Below are 20,961 nucleotides of genomic sequence, written 5' to 3'. Positions count from 1 at the left end.
TGGAGAGCATGTGAGGAATTAGACTGCAAACGCATTTCGAGCTAATCGTTCTAACTAAGGTGCACTTAGAATAAAGCTATCTTCTATATATATAAAGGGCAATGTGTGTGTGTGTGTTTGTTCTCTATAGAAATCCAAACCGCCGGACCGATCTCGACGAAATTTGGCATAGGGGTAGTCCTCGAGGGGGAGAAGGTTCTTAGCTGGGTCTTGACCCTGTACCCCGACCCCCGGGGTCAAAGGGGCCCAAAAATGGCCCCCGACCCCGGGGTCAGGGGGGACCATTTTTTGTGTACAGATATCAGGTAAGCCAGTTTAAATATTGGCCCGGGCAACGCCGGGTAACTCATGCTAGTCCTAAATAAAAGCAATTATGAAATTTGTATTAAACGCAGAATTTGGAAGTCAATTATAATAAAATAGTTAATACAAAAATCTTAAAACCGAGTTTGAGCGGGGTCAGTAGCTTTTTGCATAACATAGCTAGTGCATGGAAGAAAATGAATCGAATTGCTTAATAAATAACTTTCTATACTAAAAAACCGACTCTGTAGGGTCTTCTAATTGTTACATTAATATAGTCGTAGCATACAAACGCATTTTGAATGAAGCTGTATAACCACTCGCCGCATTAGCATGCAGCTGTATAATCCATTCGCAGTTGATAAAATCGCAGTCACCCCTTGAAACGTAGTTAAGTCTTATTTATAATTTAGTAAAAAGCACAACTTTTCAGCAGTAAAAAATGAAAAGAAAAAATTAATAACTTTGAGTTAAAACGCATACATAACATACCGACCATCAACATTTTAAGTAAAAAAGCGTAGTATAGGGAACAATCAAACTAGGGAACTTACTTAGCACGTTAGGGCATGCGTTATTAAGTTTATTAAGATTAAAATTTGGATTGTAAAATCATTGTCGCAAAATTATCAACAAATTAAAAAATTACCCTAGGGATAACTATTGTTTTATATAGACAGCAAAGAATGACACACGAAATAGTCAAAAAAGCAAAACTTTCTGCGCTGTTTGGCATAAATAAACTTTAAAATCAAGTCAACGCGTACCATAAAGAGCTAATAAAAACAGTTTAACAAATCATGAATAGATCTACCTCAATTTTAGTAAGAAATAAAATACGACAATTTCTAGCTCAGCACTTTATTGCATATCATATGATAACTGGATACATTCCACGATCACTAACAAATTAAAACTGTTCTTTTTCTATAGTTCTATCGAAACCAGTTGAAATTATTGTCACTATAAACTTGGACTGTCTTGTTAACATTTTAAGTAACTTGCAAAATTAACTCCATATCTAGATTATTGCTTTGAACGTGAACAATTGTCTTAATTTTAGTAATAGCGAGAAATTATCTTGAAACCAGTGAACTGCACTTAAGTGTGACAATTTACTTGGATCTTTCTCGCATCTTTCTTCTCTTACGCTTCAATCTTCGCATACGTTTTTTCTTCCACTTGTCTCTCATGCTTGCGATGTTGAAAAGAGCTTGAGTGAAATACACATTTATTATATAGGTCAGTGATCTTCTACGTAGATATTTAAATAATAATTGTTAGTTATATAGTGAAGAGATGTAATTATAACATTAGCGGCGGAGATTGCTGACGCAGCAAATTTCCAAAGATCCTGGATCCTAATTCAGTTCGAGTCTTTTTTTTTTTAAAAACCTGCTGTAATTTGCAGAACGTTAGTAACTTCTGTGCTGCCGTTATGGACGAATTAGGAATCTTGTTACCATCGGCAAAATGCCCATTTAACTCCCCTAAATCATTTTGCATGACATCAAATTTATTAGCTCAAAACGCAGACCTTGACACAGACGATCTTTATATCAAGTTTGTGAAATTTTATTTTCAGCCATATTAATAGTCATGTTTCTTACATTGTTTTCATTGTTGTTACTATTATTATAATTATTGTTGATATTATTATTACTATCGTATGCTTAAGGTTAACATAATTATTTTCGTTGTTTTTGTTGTTGTCGTCGTATAAAAAAATTATATCAATAGGATATTGATATAATTTTTAATTTAGTGTTTACTCTAGATTAGTACGCGCAGTTATATATACTTATATATACTTTATAGTTATATATACTTTACATATTATACTATGTACTTATATATATTAAGTTATATATACATATATATATTTTATATTAGTATGTTAACCATGAGTCTATTTCAGAAATACATATTGATTGAGGGACACTAATTTACTTTTCTACCCCCAATTTTTATTAATGATAATGATGCAGATAAATATTTATATAAAAACGTAGACCTTAAAATCAAAGAAAAGTTCCTAAATTTAATGTGTTAAATAAATATACCAAAAACTATACACCATTTTATATAAACTTATATAATATTTTGTATAATATAAAAATTTGCCATATTTGAAATTTAGAAGTTCTTAAAAAGATTTTTTTTTTAATTGTGCTGTCTGGTTTTTATTACAGTGTATATGTATTCAAAATTTCATTTTCATGAAAGTTCCTGTTTACAGAACTTGAAAAAAAAAAAATAATAATAGTAATTAAATTATTAAAATAATCACTGGGGCTGTTTATACATACTAAATGTATACACAATTGGCTATTTATATATACCATATGTACTTTTTTATTTTTTGTACATACATCGACTGACTTAAACAGATGTGAACCCTAATCTTTTTACTGTGTATGTGCACTCCTTGCTAGTGATTGACCGAAGTTCTATTTCGGTTTTGGCCAAAACTTCAATTTGAATCCATACCGAAATTTTGGTTTCGGTACCTTTTATAAATTCTGTAAAAAGCATAATTTCGGTTGAAAACATACCAAAAACTGAAAAATTTGTAATATTTTAAATTTTGTATCGAATTTAGAAAAGTAGTTATTTTTGAGAATTTTCACAAAATATCTTACTATTTCTCTCAAAAGTTTTAAGCCTATTGTTCACAATTTGCTTAACTTTTTAGTTATTAAATAGTGCAATTCCATCTGCTTCTTCAAAATATCAAAACCATAAATAATCAAGTCATTGCATTGCACTTAATATTTTGACTAATAATTTTAATTTTAATTTAAGTAGCGATGTCAAACTGGCCCTTACTAAAATCACCAAGAGGCTGCTCACCCCTTCAACATCAACTGATGTGGGAAAGTTATTTTCAACAGCTAGAGATATACTGAGCAATGAAAGAAACAGACTATTACCAGAAAACCTCGAAAAAATCTTGTTTTGCTGAAAAAATTTTCCAGTTATTAAATTTGGCTATTAACTTATATCGCCAACTTATGTATTAATCTCAATTTGTGAAACATGTGTAATAGGGTGGCTCTTGAAACAACATTTTTGAAAAAAAACCTGTTCCTACCCCTTTACTTTGTTCTATATAATACTAAAACACTAAGTTTAAAATTTTTTTGAACAAAAAATTATTTTAGGGGTGTCTCAAGAACCTTAAAAATTTGACTGGTCCCTAAAATTTTGAAAAGTTCTTCTAAAGTATTTCAACCTGGTACTCAAAAGAAGCGAAATTATATAAAAACTTCAAAAACAGTAATCACTTTACAAAAAAAGCATGTTTAAAAAAACTATTTTTTTAAAACTTGAAAATAATGACTTTTTATATTTTCTTCCTAAAAACAATAGTTTTTGCATTTATGCATTTATTTAAGAAAAAAGTTATTTTTTTGTAAATTGATTATTATTTTTAAAGTTTTTATATAATTTCGCTTCTTTTGAGTACCAGGTTGACATACTTTATAAGAACTTTTATTTTCAAAATTTTAGGACCTGTCAAATTTTTAAGGGTCTTGAGCTACCCCTAAAATAATTTTTTGTTCAAAAAAATTTGGGTAGGAACAGGTTTTTTTCAAAAATGTTGTTTTAAGAGCCACCCTAATGTGTAATCAATTTTAACATTATATATGCTTAAAAAACAGCAAGTGTAATTATTTTTGACTTGCTGAAAAATCAGTATCGGTTTCAGTAAAATATTTGCCAAAATGTCGGTTTTGTCACCGAACTTGAGTACCCGAAATTTCCGTTTGTTTCAGTTTCTGCTTTTTTTCCTGTTTCGGTCAATCAGTACTCCCTGCATGTTTTTCCTATTTAACTCAGTTGATGTATCTACACTCGTTACATGTTGCTCAACAACCAACAATAAAAATGTGTATAAAACAAGGCAAGATTTTAAAAGATAAACACTTTTGAATGGTCACTCATTTTCAATATATTTAATATTTACATTGATGTATGCAATATGGAAAGCATGAAAAGCTGCTTTAAAATTTTTACATGTACATACATACAGCCAGTTAAAGAATATATAAAAATAGTAAATGTAAAAATCCATTTCAGGTACAAAAAGCTTCAAAAGCAACTTGAATTTCTTGAAGTTCAAGAAGAATACATTAAAGATGAACAAAAAAATCTAAAAAAGGAGTATTTACATGCTCAGGAAGAAGTTAAAAGAATACAATCTGTACCTCTTGTTATTGGGCAATTTCTAGAAGCTATTGATCAAAATACTGGAATTGTAGGTTCAACAACAGGTATGTGAATAAATTCTTTCTATTACATTGAACATTAGAATTTTAATAAATTAAATAAGTAAATGGAATTCATTAGTTATCTAACTTTGACCTTGTTGACAATGTTGACAAGCTCAAACTTCAGAATACCTCTTAATTTATTATTTACTATTTGATAAAAAAAAAAAATACTAATAAAAAAGCCAATAATTGCTTTCTTTATTATTAATTTTTTACTTTTATTTTTTTAATTCCATGTTTAATCGGTTAATCAGATTTCCATAACTCTAATTTATTATTTAAATATGCTTATGGAAGAAATATAATTATTTTTTACAATCAAATGCTCTTCTTGATGTTATGCAGATCAGGACTGAGTTAACTTATTGTGATACTGCCATTAGTAAGATTACCCACCCAATATTTTTCTTATCTTCGTTTTACTTTTACCTACAATTAAGTTTGGGATTTTGTATCAGATTTTTTCTTCTCTTCAGTTATGTGAAGGCATCTTTACTAAAGCTAATTTATCCCTAAGCAATGGTAAAGTTATTTTTCCTATGACCATAAAGCCTTGCCTGCTCTCAAAATTTTGTATTTCCACAATTATTTCATTCCAGTAAGGTTGATAGTTTTAATAATTTTTCAGACTATTTTGAAAAGTTGTAACTATAAGAATATTTCAAGTTTTTAGATGACAAAATCAAATATTGTGTTAGTCACAAATATATTATAGTTTGTTTTTTTTAGTTAAATCTTTAAGCATTAAATTTACTAAAGCATTAGTGTTCTGGAGAGGTACTTAGGGTGTTAGCCAGGAAATTTCATTCAATGTTTTCGCAATATCGGGAATTTAGGGGTTGTATTCGAATAAGAAAGAAAAAAAGGCTGTTTTATTATGACATTTTAATAAAAAAAGACAAGCCATTGCATATTATTACTTGCTTCCTCATATCCCTAACTCTAACTATTAAATTTTTATGTATAAATTTTAATTAACAATTCTATACTAAGACATAACTGATGTCAATTAAAAAATAAAGTTTTTTTTTAAATTTCGAATGATCTTGCATGTTAATGACAACACTTTTTTTCACATTAAAAAAAAAACCATTGTTCTTGACTTAATTCATTACTTGTTGTGCTACAAAACGTTTTCTAAGTTTCTAGCGTAACACCTTAAATCTGAGTCTGATATGATTTTTTTTTCTTTGAACCTTTGGTTATTTTAAACCAATTGCAATTTCCGCATTATACCAGTGCCATTAGGCTGATTAACATCCAGAAACTAAGATTGTGAACATTAATGTAGTAACAAGATTGCTACTTAGTTACAGTTTTACATTGTTTACTTTAATTGTTTGTTCAAACAGCTTACAAATAGAAGAAACACTTACCAATTATATAGACTTAATTTTTTAAGTGTTTTATTTAAATTCTAAATATTATTTAAATTCTAAATAAAATTTAGAATTTAACTAAAACACTTTTTTCGTTGTAATTTTAACTATTTTATTTTGAATTCGAATTAAATGATGTTGCTATCTTAATATTTTTATCCAAAATTTAAATAAATTGTTAGTTTTTTATTTTTTATTTTTTTATTTTTATTTAAACAACTTAATTTAGAATTTAAATACATCATTCGTTTTGCCTTCGCTATTTTTATTATTTTACTTAAAATATAAATGCTGACCTTAACTCAGAGAGGCAGCTGCTAATTGCTGTTTAAAAGTGGAGGCAAGAAAATTTATACATTTATTAACTCTTGTGAATATAAATAATTATATAATTGTATTTTAATTTATATTTTTAAACTTGATTTTATGATAAATTTCAATATTTATTAATAAATATTAATATTATTAATAACATAATTATTATATATTCCTTTACCTCAAATTCTGGAAATTTAGAATAGAAGATTTCTGTTTTTTAAATTTAGTTAACTATATTGTTGTGTAATTAGTTTAAATTTGTTTGTTTTTAGGTTCCAATTATTATGTAAGGATATTAAGTACAATCGATAGAGAGCTGTTAAAACCAAATTCTTCTGTTGCTCTTCACAAGCATTCCAATGCACTTGTTGATATACTTCCACCCGAAGCTGATAGCAGTATTGCTATGTTACAAGCAGATGAAAAACCAGAAGTTTCGTATGCTGATATTGGTGGTAAGGGTTTATGTTCCAGTTTTTAAAATGGTTATTTAAAATATTTTTGTAAAGGCTGCAAATTTTCAATTTTCAGATAATTTTCTAGTTATTAAGGAGACCTTTATTTATGCATATTTATTTATGCATTAAATTGGACCCGAGAAGACCTTTATATGTGCATTAGATTAAAAATGTTTCGACCCCCACCCCACTCTGGCCTTTTTCGTTGAGGTTTGTGTTTCAGAGTTATAGAGTTAAGAGAAAATTGTAACCACAACTAAAGTAGCTTACTTAACTTTAGTTGCATTCATAGCCTTGGGGAGGTGAATTAAAATGAAAAAAATAATATGTTCTTTGGTAAAACCGCAAAGAGGTGGTCACCACAAAAACTGTCACAAAGATAATATTAGTCATAGACATCCATTCCATAACTTTAACTATATATATAAAGCTATCCTTGGCAGTAGTTTTGAGCAGTATATTTTACACATGTCCTACTTGTGTTTTTTCTGATTAGCATTATTGTTGAGACTTTAATAGAACATACAGGTTCAGCACAATGATTATCTTGTCTGCATTTAATTTATTTAAACTAATTTTCTCATCAAGCCATTTACCATCTGTTTGTAAATGTTAATCTTCCTACGTTTTTATTATTGTGTCAAAGAATAACCTCTGAGTGTGAATGATTTTTGGTTTCACAGTATCTTGATTAAAAATGTTAATATCTTTAAAGAGTTTTGCTTGTTAACATTTTTCAATTTAGTCTTCTATGCTATCTAGATTTTTATATTTTCTCTGCCTCTAAAAGAAAACATCTATTATTATATATGTAAAAAATCACATACAAGCATCAAAATATTGTCAATCTGAAAACTGAACTTTCTTGCATAGTTAACTCTAAGAGCTACTAGTTTTAGAAAAACCAAAACTATTGCTACTTGAATTAAAGTTTTTTTTGAAATGTGATTCTTATTAAAATAATTATGTTTACATGAATCACTTTTATAATCTTTTTATTGTTTTTAAATTCAATATTTTTTGACATTTTGTACAAATTTTATGGCCAGGTATCAGATCAAACTGCTTTGCAACACTAACACTGTTTATTCTGATAGATTTTAACAAGTAACAAATCAATTCCATCAAATAATTCCTGAAAGCATTTAATTTTCTTAGTTTGGGTAAATTTTACTTCTTGACAATTTTATTTCATATTTTTCCTAAAATTAATTTAAAACAACAGTAAAGAAAAAAATTGATAGATAAAAATGAAAGTTTTACAAAAAACTTGTCAAGTTTTAGTGCAACTGGGTGAAATAATGTTTTGAATGATATTTGATGTTTGCTTTAATGTTTCTGCTGATAAATAAATTATGACCAGTTTTCCGGCTTTTTTTTAATGTTAATTCATCTCAGTCAAGAAAGCTACTTTAATTGTGGTTACAACCCTCTCTCAACTCTATAACTTCGAAACACAAACCTTGGTGAACATGACCACTGCTGAGAAACAAGATGATTGCTTTACTACCAGGGACATAGTGAGGATCAAACTTGGAATTTCTGGCTTATGAAGGTAACTCTCAAGCACTACACCACTACCCCATTTAACTCTGACAATCAACTTAAGGTATTATAGCGCATTCTGCCCCACTGTGCTACTTCTTGATTTTTGTCATAAAACATTTTACAGGAAAAAAATATCATTTCTGAATTTATTAATGTGACATTTCATAGTCAAAAAATTTTCACATTCTTCAATTTTGCATTCTTTATTTTCCTTTTAAAATAAAAAAAAATCTAAAAGTTAAATTTAAAGTTAAGTATATAGTTAAATCCTTACACGCATTCAAATTTACTACACACATTTTATGTGCATGTTTTTGTTTCTTAATTTTAGCCACTATTTTGATTCCCATTCAGTTAAGCAAATTTTTAAGGTTGGTGCTTTGAAAAGAAAAACTTTCAATAGAACAAAAGTTTCTTATTCAAGGTTTTTAACGAAACTGTTTGTTTGTTTTGATATATATTCTTCTGGACCATAATATTGGGAAAAAGGGCACCCATTGACACAAAAAATACGGCCATTCATATTTTCAAAATTATTTTTTTAAATGGTAATTTGTGTGGTTTTTAAGAGAAAATAATTTAAATAGGAATAATAATGTCAAACTCTGTTTAACACTACTTAGTTATTGAGTTTGATAATATTGTTGTCGATTTTAGTATAATACATTTATTGTTTATTTATAGACACTTATCGTTTAAATGAGTTCTTTACTGTGTTAGAGGATATTATTTTATTTTAAATATTGTTTTTTAATGAAATTGAAATTGAATTTTTTATTTGTTAGGTATGGATATTCAAAAGCAAGAAATGCGTGAAGCTGTTGAGCTGCCTTTAACACATTTTCAACTATATAAACAAATTGGTATTGATCCCCCACGTGGTGTCCTGATGTATGGCCCACCTGGTTGTGGTAAAACAATGTTAGCTAAAGCTGTTGCTCATCATACTACTGCAGCTTTTATAAGAGTTGTAGGATCAGAATTTGTACAAAAGTATCTGGGTGAAGGTCCACGTATGGTTAGAGATGTTTTCAGACTAGCAAAAGAAAATGCACCTGCTATTATTTTCATTGATGAAATTGATGCCATTGCAACTAAAAGGTTTGATGCACAGACAGGAGGTATTTACTTCAGGTATTTTTTAAAAGTTGTATAATAATAAGTTGTATAAGGGGTTTTGCATTCTTTTTATATTTTTCAAGCAAATTTGATAATTATAAGAATAATAAATTACATTCACTTTAAAAGCATAGAAAATAGTGTAAATAGCTTTAAAAAATTATGAAATTTTGCATCATCAAAGTCCTATAAATAGAAATCACTAAACCTATACTTTAGCATATGACATGATATTAATAACAATTATGACATGATAGTAGCATCATGTTTTTATATAACAAAGTAATACTGGATTTAAAATATTTTTGAATAAAAAATATTTTAAATACAATATTTAACACCAGGCAGCTCCTTAAAGAGATCCCAAATGTGCAGAGACAAGTTGTGTTCATTTTTAAAAGAATGTTTGAAAAAAAATTTTAGGGCTGAATTTTTTTTCAGACAAAATAATATATACCATATACCAAGAAAAACTAACTTTGTAGTTTTACTCAAAGCTTGCTGTTTCCATGTTAGCGTGATTTTGTGAAGACTCATACGGGACTTGTTAAAGTGTTACCAGGTTGTGATGAGGTCAAAAATGATCAAAAATTGTGTGACAAATTATAGACGACTCCAAGGATAATAATCATTTAAAAACAAATATAACACAAACATAATTTATAGCAATAGACAAGCTTAAAGTATCTGAAATATTATATTTATATTTTTAATGCGAACTTCACAAAATTTATAAAATAAAATAACTTAAGAAATTCTGTAGTAATTTATGATGAAAAAAAAAACTTATATAATAATAAGTAACTAATTCTGTAGTAATCTATAATAAAGTATAAAAGTTCTATAATTTGATTAAAAAAAAAAAAGAATTTTTAGATTTCTTATTGAAATAATCTTAGAGAATAAAGAGTTTCAGTAGGTGATTTCTTATTGAAATCATCTACTAAAACTCTTTGGAATTAAACGCACTTGAATAAATTATACACATGCTAACATGAAGACAGCAAGCTTTGAGTAAAACAGCAAAGTTAATTTTTTCTTGGTATATGTTTAATATTTTGCTTTACTCAAAAAAGTAAAAGTTTTAAATCATTCTCTTTAATATAAACACAACTTGTCAGATCCCTTTAAAAACGCACCCTAACAGGAAAACAGCAAGCTTTGAGTAAAACTACAAAGTTAGATTTTCTTGTTTTTATTATTTTGTTTTACTCAAAAAATTCAGCCCAAACATTTTTTTTTAAGACTCTCTATAATATGAATAAAACTTGTCTTGGCACTTTGGGATCCCTTTAATATTATCAAAAAAGTCTTTTTATATCATGTCTTCGTGTTGAGTCTCAAACGAAACAAATTTATATAAAAATTTCAAAAGTATGAATTATTTCATAAAAAATATAAAGAAAAAAAAATTATAAAAAATGTTGGTGTTCCCCCTTTTTTTTATTTTTAGTTTCAAAATGTCATTTTCTATTCACTAAAATCTAAATAATAATTTATATATAATATTAGGGATCTGTCTAGTGTTTTAAGGGGCTTAGTACACCCTCTAAAAATATTTTTTATTCAAGAATTTTTTCAATGTATTGTTTTATCATATAAAACAGTCAGTTAAAAAACATCTGTTTAAGGAAAAGTTGTTTTTAGAAACATCCTAATGATTATATGTAGAGACAAAAGATATATATTGATAAATAGGTAAATATAAAATAATGATATATTATTGGGAAATAAACAACTGCACATAAAACTAATGATTTTGATAAACCTTAAATGTAATTAAAGGAAAAAATGTGTAAGGTGAAAAAGTGTAGTTACTAACTTAACTTCTTATAGTTGATTAATTGAAAAAATTTGCAAAACAGTTTTACAGCATCTTGTCAAGAAATCCAAATAATTAAAGATAAAATTTATACTTTGTAAACCTGATACTAAAAAAGTACAACCTTTAAAAAATATTGTTTAATAAAGAGTTATCAAAATTTATGAAGAGTTCACAAGAAAATACCCAGGAAAAAAAAGTAGTATTATATGTACAATGTAATATTAATGCCTAGTATTAGTTCATTTAAAAGATCTTTTTCTAGAGTTTAAGAATTTATATTCTAAACAGACAGTTGGATTTAGCTAACTCTGTAAACTGAGGCCAAAGTAGTGTATCATAGTTGACAGTGGAAGCTACTTGGTTTGTGTATGTTTCTACCATCAAAATGCTAACTTAAACTGTACTGCACTTCTAATAGGGTAGATAAATTCAGAGATGCGGGGTCCCAAATTGACTTTGACTTTATATCTCTATTTTTTTACGGTCTCTGGTGTCAAGAAGCTCTAAACATGTTGGTTGACTTATGAGCTGCTATAAGAAAAAAATTCATGAGATTTGATGATATGGAACTTATTGTTTTGAAGCCTGGAGTCCGGGAATCCTTGCTTCCATTATACCTAAGAACCCTGGGATCAAAAATTGATTGTTCCTCTAACATATAAGTCTTAATTTTTTTTCTTAATTTTATAATTTTTAGAGCTCCTGGATACCAAAACTAGGAAGAAGTATTCGTTTGTGTTTTTCAAATCCAGAGTCTTATTTGGGACTCCACGTCCCTGAATATATTACAAAGATTTTATGAAAGTAAAAAGTTTTATCTGGTACTATTAAAAAAAATTGAACCTACTTAGAAATTATATTTGAAAATGATTTTCATTTTAATGACCAGATCATGTACAAACATTTAACTGTCTCTACTGACCCAGCTGCACTTATTATAGTCCAAACAAGCCTCATTGGCACACTGGTAAAATGCAAGGACAAAGTTCAAAAAAGTTCTCCTAACCCTAACCATATTGCTGCCCCAACTGAGACTCAGTCAATCTAGCAGCACTCCTTTGCGTGTTCTTCGTAATTCAGTAGATGTATGTACTAAAGCCCCCAAATTCTTAACCCTATTTCCGCACTTTATTCTTGCATTTTACCTACAACAAAACTAACTTTTTCAGCACCTAATAATGGATCTGTTCTTCAAAAATATGTCAACTTTGAAGCAAATTTGTATAAAATTATAAACAAAATCACTAAATAAAATTATTATTCTAGATAAAAAATAAAATTTTATCTAAAAATGCACGCTATGAAATTGACAATTATCCTCATTTATATTCAAATTGAAATCTAATCTTAACGTGCTTAATGTGCTAACAGTATTTTTACTGTTAGCACATTAAGCATGTTAAGATTAGATTTCTTTCAGTACAAATTTACTTTCAGTAATTTGTTATAATTGTTATAACTTATAAAACTGCTAGATATTCGTTATTATCAGGGATGGCAGAAGGATTTTTTGATGCCTTAGATATGATAATTTAGGCATTGTGTAAACTTCTAAGTTATATATGTTCAATATATTAAATGGAAACGTTTTACAAAAAATTATGGTGATTGGAGCCTGGGAACAAAAATAGTTTAAAAAGTTAGCTCGAAACACTTAAGGTAGGGAGGATAGTTTTTTCAGGTTTTTTTGGTCTTGGGCTCCAATTGCCACAATTTTTTTTTCCAATTGCAAAACATTTTTATTTGAAATTAATGTGAACATAACTTGATTTGTAGTTTTCATATCTAAAAGTATCATATCTGAAGCATCAAAACATTTTTTTGCATGTAAATAATTGTATTGTAGAACAAATGGAAATTATTTTATCTACTTTATTTTTATATTTTAGCTGATAGAGAAGTTCAAAGAATTTTATTAGAACTTTTAAATCAAATGGATGGTTTTGATCAAAATGTTAATGTCAAGGTAACAGTTTACTATGTTTACATTTTTTTTATTGTTTTTTTTTTAAGCATACAATATGTTTTTTGTTTTTTTTAATGTTTATCTCATGATCTATAAAAGTCTTCTTTTTTTTTAATGTATATGTGTTATGTGATCCATAAAGGTCATTTTAAAATGTAATAGGCGATATTATTATAATAGGTGATTATGGCAACAAATAGAGCTGATACTTTAGATCCTGCACTTTTACGACCTGGTCGATTAGATCGTAAAATTGAATTTCCTATGCCTGATCGTCGTCAGAAAAGACTTATATTTTCAACAATAACTGCAAAAATGAATTTATCTGATGAAGTTGATTTAGAAGATTGTATCTTTTTCTCATTTTTAATTCTTATATAAAGTAGTATGTAATAGGATTATTAAGAACATATTGATGGATCGTAAACATTTTCACTTTTAAACTTAAAACCAAAATTTTTACTTTAAAAGTATCAGTAACAGCAAATAATTATTTAGTTTTTTATATTTGAAAATTTAAAATCAAAAACTCTTAATTTAAAGTTTCATGTTTAATACATAAGTTTACATATATACATTAAGTTACTTGTTTTTTTAACCATTTCAGCGATGGTTTAAAAAAAAAACCTAGCTCTATGATGCTTTAAAAAAAACTATGATATATATCTATGATATCAATATCTTAGCTCTATGATATTATAATTAAAAAAACTAAACTCAAAATACTTTTAAATATTAAGTAAATATCAAGCTACTAGTAGTATTAGTAAAGTCCAGTTTACCATTTGTAAGGTGGCCACTGGTCATGGAAATATCATGAAGTTTTAAATGGTCGTGGAAAAAGTCATAGAACCTTTTGAAATTTTTTTTTTTTTCTAGTTATATTTTTAAGATATTTGGAAAGAAAAGTACTAGTATGTTTAGTTTAAAACTTTTTTCGAATATGATATTACTGCAGTGTAGTTATCAAAATAAGCACATAGCGAGCACTGCGTATTTTGCCCTAGTAATTTATCATGGAAAGTTGTGAAATTGATTTTTTCAATTCGAGTAGCCGCCCTGATTTTTCGGACTCTTTATGTTTAGGTTAAATTAATTTTTAGCTGTTTATAACTCTAATACTAAAAAATATTACAAGTGAAAAAATCATTTTATTATTAGATGCATTACTATAAAGAAATAGATTTTAATAGTAGTTCTATTTTTTGTAGTTTGAAGTATTGTAAATTTGTTGATGTTTTAAATTGAAATATTTTTTTTATATACTAATAAACAACAAAAGTTTAAAAAAGTTTGTACATATGTAAAACATTTAATATACAACATGTGCATAAAAATATATAACATAGTATAAGTGAAGTGTGATAAGTTTTTAAACTTCTTAAATAATTTAAGATATTGCTCGTCCAGACAAAATCTCTGGGGCTGATATCAATGCTATTGTACAGGAGGTAAGATTTCATTTATATTGTTTAATAGATAAATTTTATTTAATGTTTTAAATTTTTGGTTTTAAGTTCTCGTGTTTATACTCTTACCTTCGTTTTTTTATTTAACACATGAGAGTACTAAGCCTGTTGCACATTGAGTCAAAATCCATAAAAAACGGCAAAAAACCCTCCATAAAAAAAGTGTTGCTGGAAATTAATTAATTCAATTATAATGTTTCTAAATACCACTAAAAGTCAATAATTAACTTTTTTGTGAACAATTTTCAAGATTTCACCAATTTATATGCCTTTTTCCGAGACTTATTTATTTTATTTTATTTATCGGAAAACTCGTTCAAAAAAATCTAGCTTTTGTGTCACTCTTTTAAGATTGACATGGGTAAAAACAGTTCAAAATTTAATTTGAAGTCATATGTTTAAGATGTTTGGCAACTACTAACAACATTTTTGACAATAAATTTTGTTTTTAGTTTTTCATTACTGAGATCTCAAAAATGTGTCATTAATTAATTCTTTTAAATTAGTTTAATTATGAGTTTAGTTTAAAAAGTAAACGATTCCACTAGATTCCATGGTAGTTTTAATATTTTCCCATTAATAGGTATATATGAAAGCAAAAAAAATAAAAATCATTTGCCCAAACTTGCCCCAATTAAAATACTTCGGTTTTTTTTTTCGTTTTTAATTAAAACTTGCCGTATAAAGTAGCGAATATTAGTTCATTGCTTTCATTCATTACACAAATTATACATTTAGTTCCTATTAGTAAAAAAACTCATGCTCATGCAGATGGTGCTAATTATCAAACCTCAAAAACCAATATATGCAACGTTTGATAGCATAGTGCATGTTTTAAAATTAAAACTATATATAAACTATATATATGTGTATAAAATAACTTAAAGTAGTTCATTGCTTACATTCAACATGAAAAGAATACATTTAGTTCCTATAATTCAAGAGTTAGGAATTAATCATGATAACTTACTAGAGGGTCTTCTACGTGAGTTTTGTAGACTGGAGGGTCTATACTATGAAAGTATTGAAAAACCTGAAATGATAAATCTAAAGAAAACTCTAATAATATTTAAATGTAAATTCCGATCAAAGTTGCGGAAGTATGCAAGAACCTTCTCTAGACTTTTAGAACACGAGCGAACTTGGTTGAACAAAGATATTACTGTTAACAAAAAAAATGTTGCATCAGGTTCAGGTAGAAAGTGCAAAAACTGGGAAGATTTAGGTGATAGAAGCAGAAGATCTAAGGTATTAATAAATAAATTAAATTCAACCCAGTTAAAAAAATAGTTTACAAGCTTAAATATTAAATATTATCTTGTTTAAGGTTGCCAAATTGGCTGAACATCCTGCTGAAGCATTGGCATTAGCTTCAATAAAAAAAGCCACTAGAGATCCTAGCAAAAAAGACTTTGTTGATCTTGTGAAAAGTGCTACAAACTCTGAAAAAGATAAAATCAAAAGGATAAATTTTCCGATAAAAATGAAAACCGAAGATGCCTTGAGCTTAAAAATTCAGTGTGACCTTTCTGATGGACAGTATCAAATTATTAGAAATTCATCGATAATACATAATGCAGATATTTATCCTTCACTTCATGAAATTAAGAATGAGAGACACAAATGTTATCCTGAGGGTTTAATTGTGACAGAAACATCAGCTTCAACTTCTCTATAGGGTATGTTTAATCATACTCTGACAAGGATATTAACTTTTACGGAATGCCAAGACTCTATGAGAATGTTTGCTGAAATTGGGGGGAGGTTTAAAGGTCTACTTCATTTTAAAGGTGGTTTTGATGGTGCCTCCAGTCAAAGTGTCTATAAACAAAAATGCACTGATACAAATATTGGTGAAGCCCAAGTTAATGAACAAAGTCTTTTCCAGACAGCTGTTGTTCCACTTAAATTAACCATCATGAACAAAAATGTATGGTTAAATAAAAAGCCCTCTAATACACGTTACTGTAGACCCCTCCATCTCCAATATCAAAAAGAAACGGAAGAATTGATAAGAAATGAATATGAACTTTTAAAAGCAGAAATAAATAGACTAGTCAAGTTTGAAGTAAAGTTAGAAGTAGAGGAAGGCAAACCGGATACGACTATCACATTTAAGTTCAAACTAGATTTAACCATGTTTGATGGTAAAGTGGTTAATGCCCTCACTAACACTCTGTCCTCGCAATCATGTAATGTTTGCGGAGCTAAGCCCAGTGAACTTAATAACCCAGCATTGATCAGATCTAAACCAATCAATGAAAAAGCTTTATCTTTGGGTCTTTCTACTCTGCATTGCTGGCTCAGATGTTTTGAATATATTTTACATTTAGGATATAAATTAGACATTAAGAAATACTTTGCCAAATCCCCTGCTGAAAAAGCATTAGTAAAAAGTAAAAAAACGAACATTCAACTGAGGTTTAGAGAAGAGCTAAGTCTTATAGTTGATATGCCCAAACAGAGTTTTGGCAACACTAACGATGGAAACACTGCCAGAAGAGCATTTGAAAATGCTGAATCTTTCGCTGATATAACGGGAGTGGCAGTAGATGTAATTATTAGATTGAGGACAATCCTAATAGCAGTATGCTCCTGTTATGAGTTAAACTCTGAAAGTTTTGGCCAGTATTGCTATGAAACTACAGCTCTTATACTCAAAAAATATTGCTGGTATTTGATTCCCCCAACTGTTCATAAAATGGTGTGCAGATATCTGAGGCATTAGAACTGCCAATTGGTTACTTCTCTGAAGAGTCACAAGAGGCTCTTAATAAAGAAATTCGCAAAGCTAGATTAAACCATACAGCCAAGATATCTAGAATAAATGTTATGAAAAACCAGTACCAATACTTGTTGATTAGAAGTGATCCTGTAATATCAAACACTTGTTTTAAAAAATACAATGTTGAATATGGAAAAACACCTACCCCTGAGGTTTTATCTTTGTTAATGCTGTAATAATGAAATAAAGCCTTTTTATTAGTATTAAATTTTCTTTTTTGTTTTCTTGAAAGAAAAACTAGATAAGATAAATATTTATTTTGTTTTTAATATATTTTAATATTATATAATATTAAAATATTTTTCGAACCAGTTTTTCTTTTTAATTAATAAATGTTTCGGTTTGAGGAATTTAATTTTTTTAAATTAAGTCAGTCATTGTGCGCGTAAAAGTCTCTAACGCGTATACGCGTAAGTAGTACGAGCCTTAGGCACAAGAAATATTTAGATTAAAAAATATATGGTATTTTGGATCAAGGAATTCGATTTTTTTATTTAGGTTATATTTTGCGCGCGTAAAAGACAGTTACACGCGTATGCGCGCGCTTTACGCATCATAGGTACGCGTAAAAATTATTTTCAATGGAAAATTTAAATTTTTTGACCCAAAATACGATAATATTGATGTATCACATAATTATATATGATAGTTATATAATTTTTGCCGTTTTTTCACCTTTCTGACTCACTGTGCGTTGTATTGAGATTTATTGATTCAATTGTTTTAAATTGGTTAAATTTCTATTGATTCAATTGTTTTAAATTGGTTAAGTTGGACTTGCTTTAAATTGGTTCTATCAATTTCATTTCTGTAATTTACTTAATTTTATTTGTACTATTTATAAATATGAATGTAAAACCTTGTCACAAAATTACAGAAGTTTTTAAATGTTTTTAACCAACTTGTCACGAATAATTGAAAATGTATCTAATTAAAAATTATGCTAAGTTAATATTTTTTGTTAATTACCGATCATCTCGATACCAAACCCCCACACAAATTGCAATTTGTAGCGGGGTCTTAAAAAATTTTTGGTAAATTTTTATATTTTCTCCTTTAAATTTATACTTTATTTTGTGTTTGTGCATTTTTATCTGTAGGCTGGAATGCAAGCTGTTCGCGAAAACAGATATGTGGTTTTAGCGAAAGACTTTGAAAAAGGGTATAAAAGCAACATTAAAAAGGACGAACAAGAACACGATTTTTATAAATAGTTTAAAATGATCTGAGTATTTAAAAAAGATTGTAAATAAAATTTCCCAAGTTTTTTTTTTTTTTTTTTCTTTTTGTATTAAATTTAATATAAGTATTTGGTTTTTCAAATTTTCAAATAAGGTTTTTTTTTAGAATGGGTAAATAAAATTATCTTTATTAAATTGCGGGTTTTAGGTGCATTACTTGATTCTAAGAATTTTAGGTTGAAAAAGACATAAGGGTTTGCTTCAGATTCTATTAATATTTATATGTACGAGCCGAAATGTGTTGAAATTAAAATCCTAAGCTTTCCTTCGTAGTTCAAAATTGATTTATTGGTTTGATATCTTTATGGCAACGTGCTAGAGTAGAGTTCTAGAATAACCATATGATTTAAAAACTTTTTGTTATGTAGTTATAGAGGAGTTATACAAGTAGTTATAGAGGAGTTATACAAGTAGTTATAGAGGAGTTATACAAGTAGTTATAGAGGAGTTATACAAGTAGTTATAGAGGAGTTATACAAGTAGTTATAGAGGAGTTATACAAGTAGTTATAGAGGAGTTATACAAGTAGTTATAGAGGAGTTATACAAGTAGTTATAGAGGAGTTATACAAGTAGTTATAGAGGAGTTATACAAGTAGTTATAGAGGAGTTATACAAGTAGTTATAGAGGAGTTATACAAGTAGTTATAGAGGAGTTATACAAGTAGTTATAGAGGAGTTATACAAGTAGTTATAGAGGAGTTATACAAGTAGTTATAGAGGAGTTATACAAGTAGTTATAGAGGAGTTATACAAGTAGTTATAGAGGAGTTATACAAGTAGTTATAGAGGAGTTATACAAGTAGTTATAGAGGAGTTATACAAGTAGTTATAGAGGAGTTATACAAGTAGTTATAGAGGAGTTATACAAGTAGTTATAGAGGAGTTATACAAGTAGTTATAGAGGAGTTATACAAGTAGTTATAGAGGAGTTATACAAGTAGTTATAGAGGAGTTATACAAGTAGTTATAGAGGAGTTATACAAGTAGTTATAGAGGAGTTATACAAGTAGTTATAGAGGAGTTATACAAGTAGTTATAGAGGAGTTATACAAGTAGTTATAGAGGAGTTATACAAGTAGTTATAGAGGAGTTATACAAGTAGTTATAGAGGAGTTATACAAGTAGTTATAGAGGAGTTATACAAGTAGTTATAGAGGAGTTATACAAGTAGTTATAGAGGAGTTATACAAGTAGTTATAGAGGAGTTATACAAGGGTAATTGAATATGATTTAAAAACTTTTTGTTATGTAGTTATAGAGGAGTTATACAAGGGTAATTGAATAGATAGAACAATTTTTAACAAAATAGTAAAATATATTAATCACAATACTTTGCATAATGAAGTTTTTTTATTTAATTGTATAGATGAGACAGCTGTCATTTTATTGCATAATCATATAAAAGTATTTCCACGTGACGCAAATGTTTCTTATTGTCTTATTATATTAAACTGGTAGAGCTGATAAATTTTTTTGGTTTAAAAGGTTCACGAAGTTTACGTTGATTCTAGTAATCAATCAAATAACTTTCCCAAACAGAGTTTTTTTTTTTATTGTGAGCTTGGTAATCTAGGCTATTTAAAATATCATAATCCAATTTTTGAAAATAATACATTTTAACATTTTATATAGTATTCGATTTCAATAATTCTTTCATAACATTTAGTTCATTATAGGAAAATCATTCATCGTGTTCGTTATGTTCATTATGCGATAAATAGCTAAAATTAGAATTATTCATACTCCAGAGTATACTTGGTGTCTCATTAATAATTGCTTTCATCTGTACTTTTTGTAACGACTTTAGTAGAACGCATGACTTTTGGAAAATATTTAGTTTAAGTTAGTTCAAAATTTATATTTAGAATGCTTCCAGGGGATGATGACCTGCCATTTTTTAACAAAAACATGGTTAGCATCAGTATGAACATTAAACTCGAATAAAAAAAATCCGGAATCCGCACCCTAAAAAAGTTTTTTTTTTCAATGTTGGTATTAATAAACTTTAACTTTAAATGATAATAAAAATAAAAACATTTCTATTCTTTGAACGGGTTAAGTAATAAAAAACTATTCAAATAATATTCGGACAGTTTTTATATTTTGTATCTTATAATATAAGATTTTTTTCCAAAAAGGATTTTCATGTCTAATTTTTTTCAATAATGATTTTCATGTTTGATTTTTTCCCAAAAATGATTAATTGGTTATATTATACAATTAATCATTTTTAACCAATTAATCATTTTTGGATAAAAATCAGACATGAAA

The 20,961-nt window shown here is 27.8% G+C and overlaps 1 protein-coding gene across 1 annotated transcript; it reads left to right on the top strand.

Moving 5' to 3' along the window:
• Window positions 1-1,709: 1,709 nt before the first annotated feature.
• On the top strand, window positions 1,710-18,705 carry LOC100212113 (26S proteasome regulatory subunit 6B). The gene is made up of 8 exons (XM_065788162.1): window positions 1,710-1,866; window positions 4,387-4,580; window positions 6,550-6,732; window positions 9,069-9,404; window positions 13,117-13,193; window positions 13,374-13,542; window positions 14,589-14,644; window positions 18,548-18,705. The coding sequence occupies exons 1-8, from the start codon at window positions 1,742-1,744 to the stop codon at window positions 18,659-18,661; spliced, it is 1,254 nt and encodes a 417-aa protein (XP_065644234.1). The 5' UTR covers window positions 1,710-1,741; the 3' UTR covers window positions 18,662-18,705.
• The last annotated feature ends 2,256 nt before the right edge of the window (window positions 18,706-20,961 follow it).

Source organism: Hydra vulgaris, chromosome 01 (assembly GCF_038396675.1).
Source record: "Hydra vulgaris chromosome 01, alternate assembly HydraT2T_AEP".
In the NCBI taxonomy this organism is placed as follows: domain Eukaryota; kingdom Metazoa; phylum Cnidaria; class Hydrozoa; order Anthoathecata; family Hydridae; genus Hydra; species Hydra vulgaris.
Note: the sequence above shows the minus strand (reverse complement) of the source record. Positions and strands in the feature narration are given on the sequence as shown.

What these genes read in the sequence shown, in the direction of transcription:
- LOC100212113 (XM_065788162.1), top strand. Translation starts at nt 1,742, where the DNA reads ATGGACGAATTAGGAATCTTGTTACCATCGGCAAAATGCCCATTTAAC. An exon ending in ACAGACGATCTTTATATCAA is followed by an intron (nt 1,867 to 4,386) that starts GTTTGTGAAATT and finishes AATCCATTTCAG; the next exon opens with GTACAAAAAGCTTCAAAAGC. An exon ending in AATTGTAGGTTCAACAACAG is followed by an intron (nt 4,581 to 6,549) that starts GTATGTGAATAA and finishes GTTTGTTTTTAG; the next exon opens with GTTCCAATTATTATGTAAGG.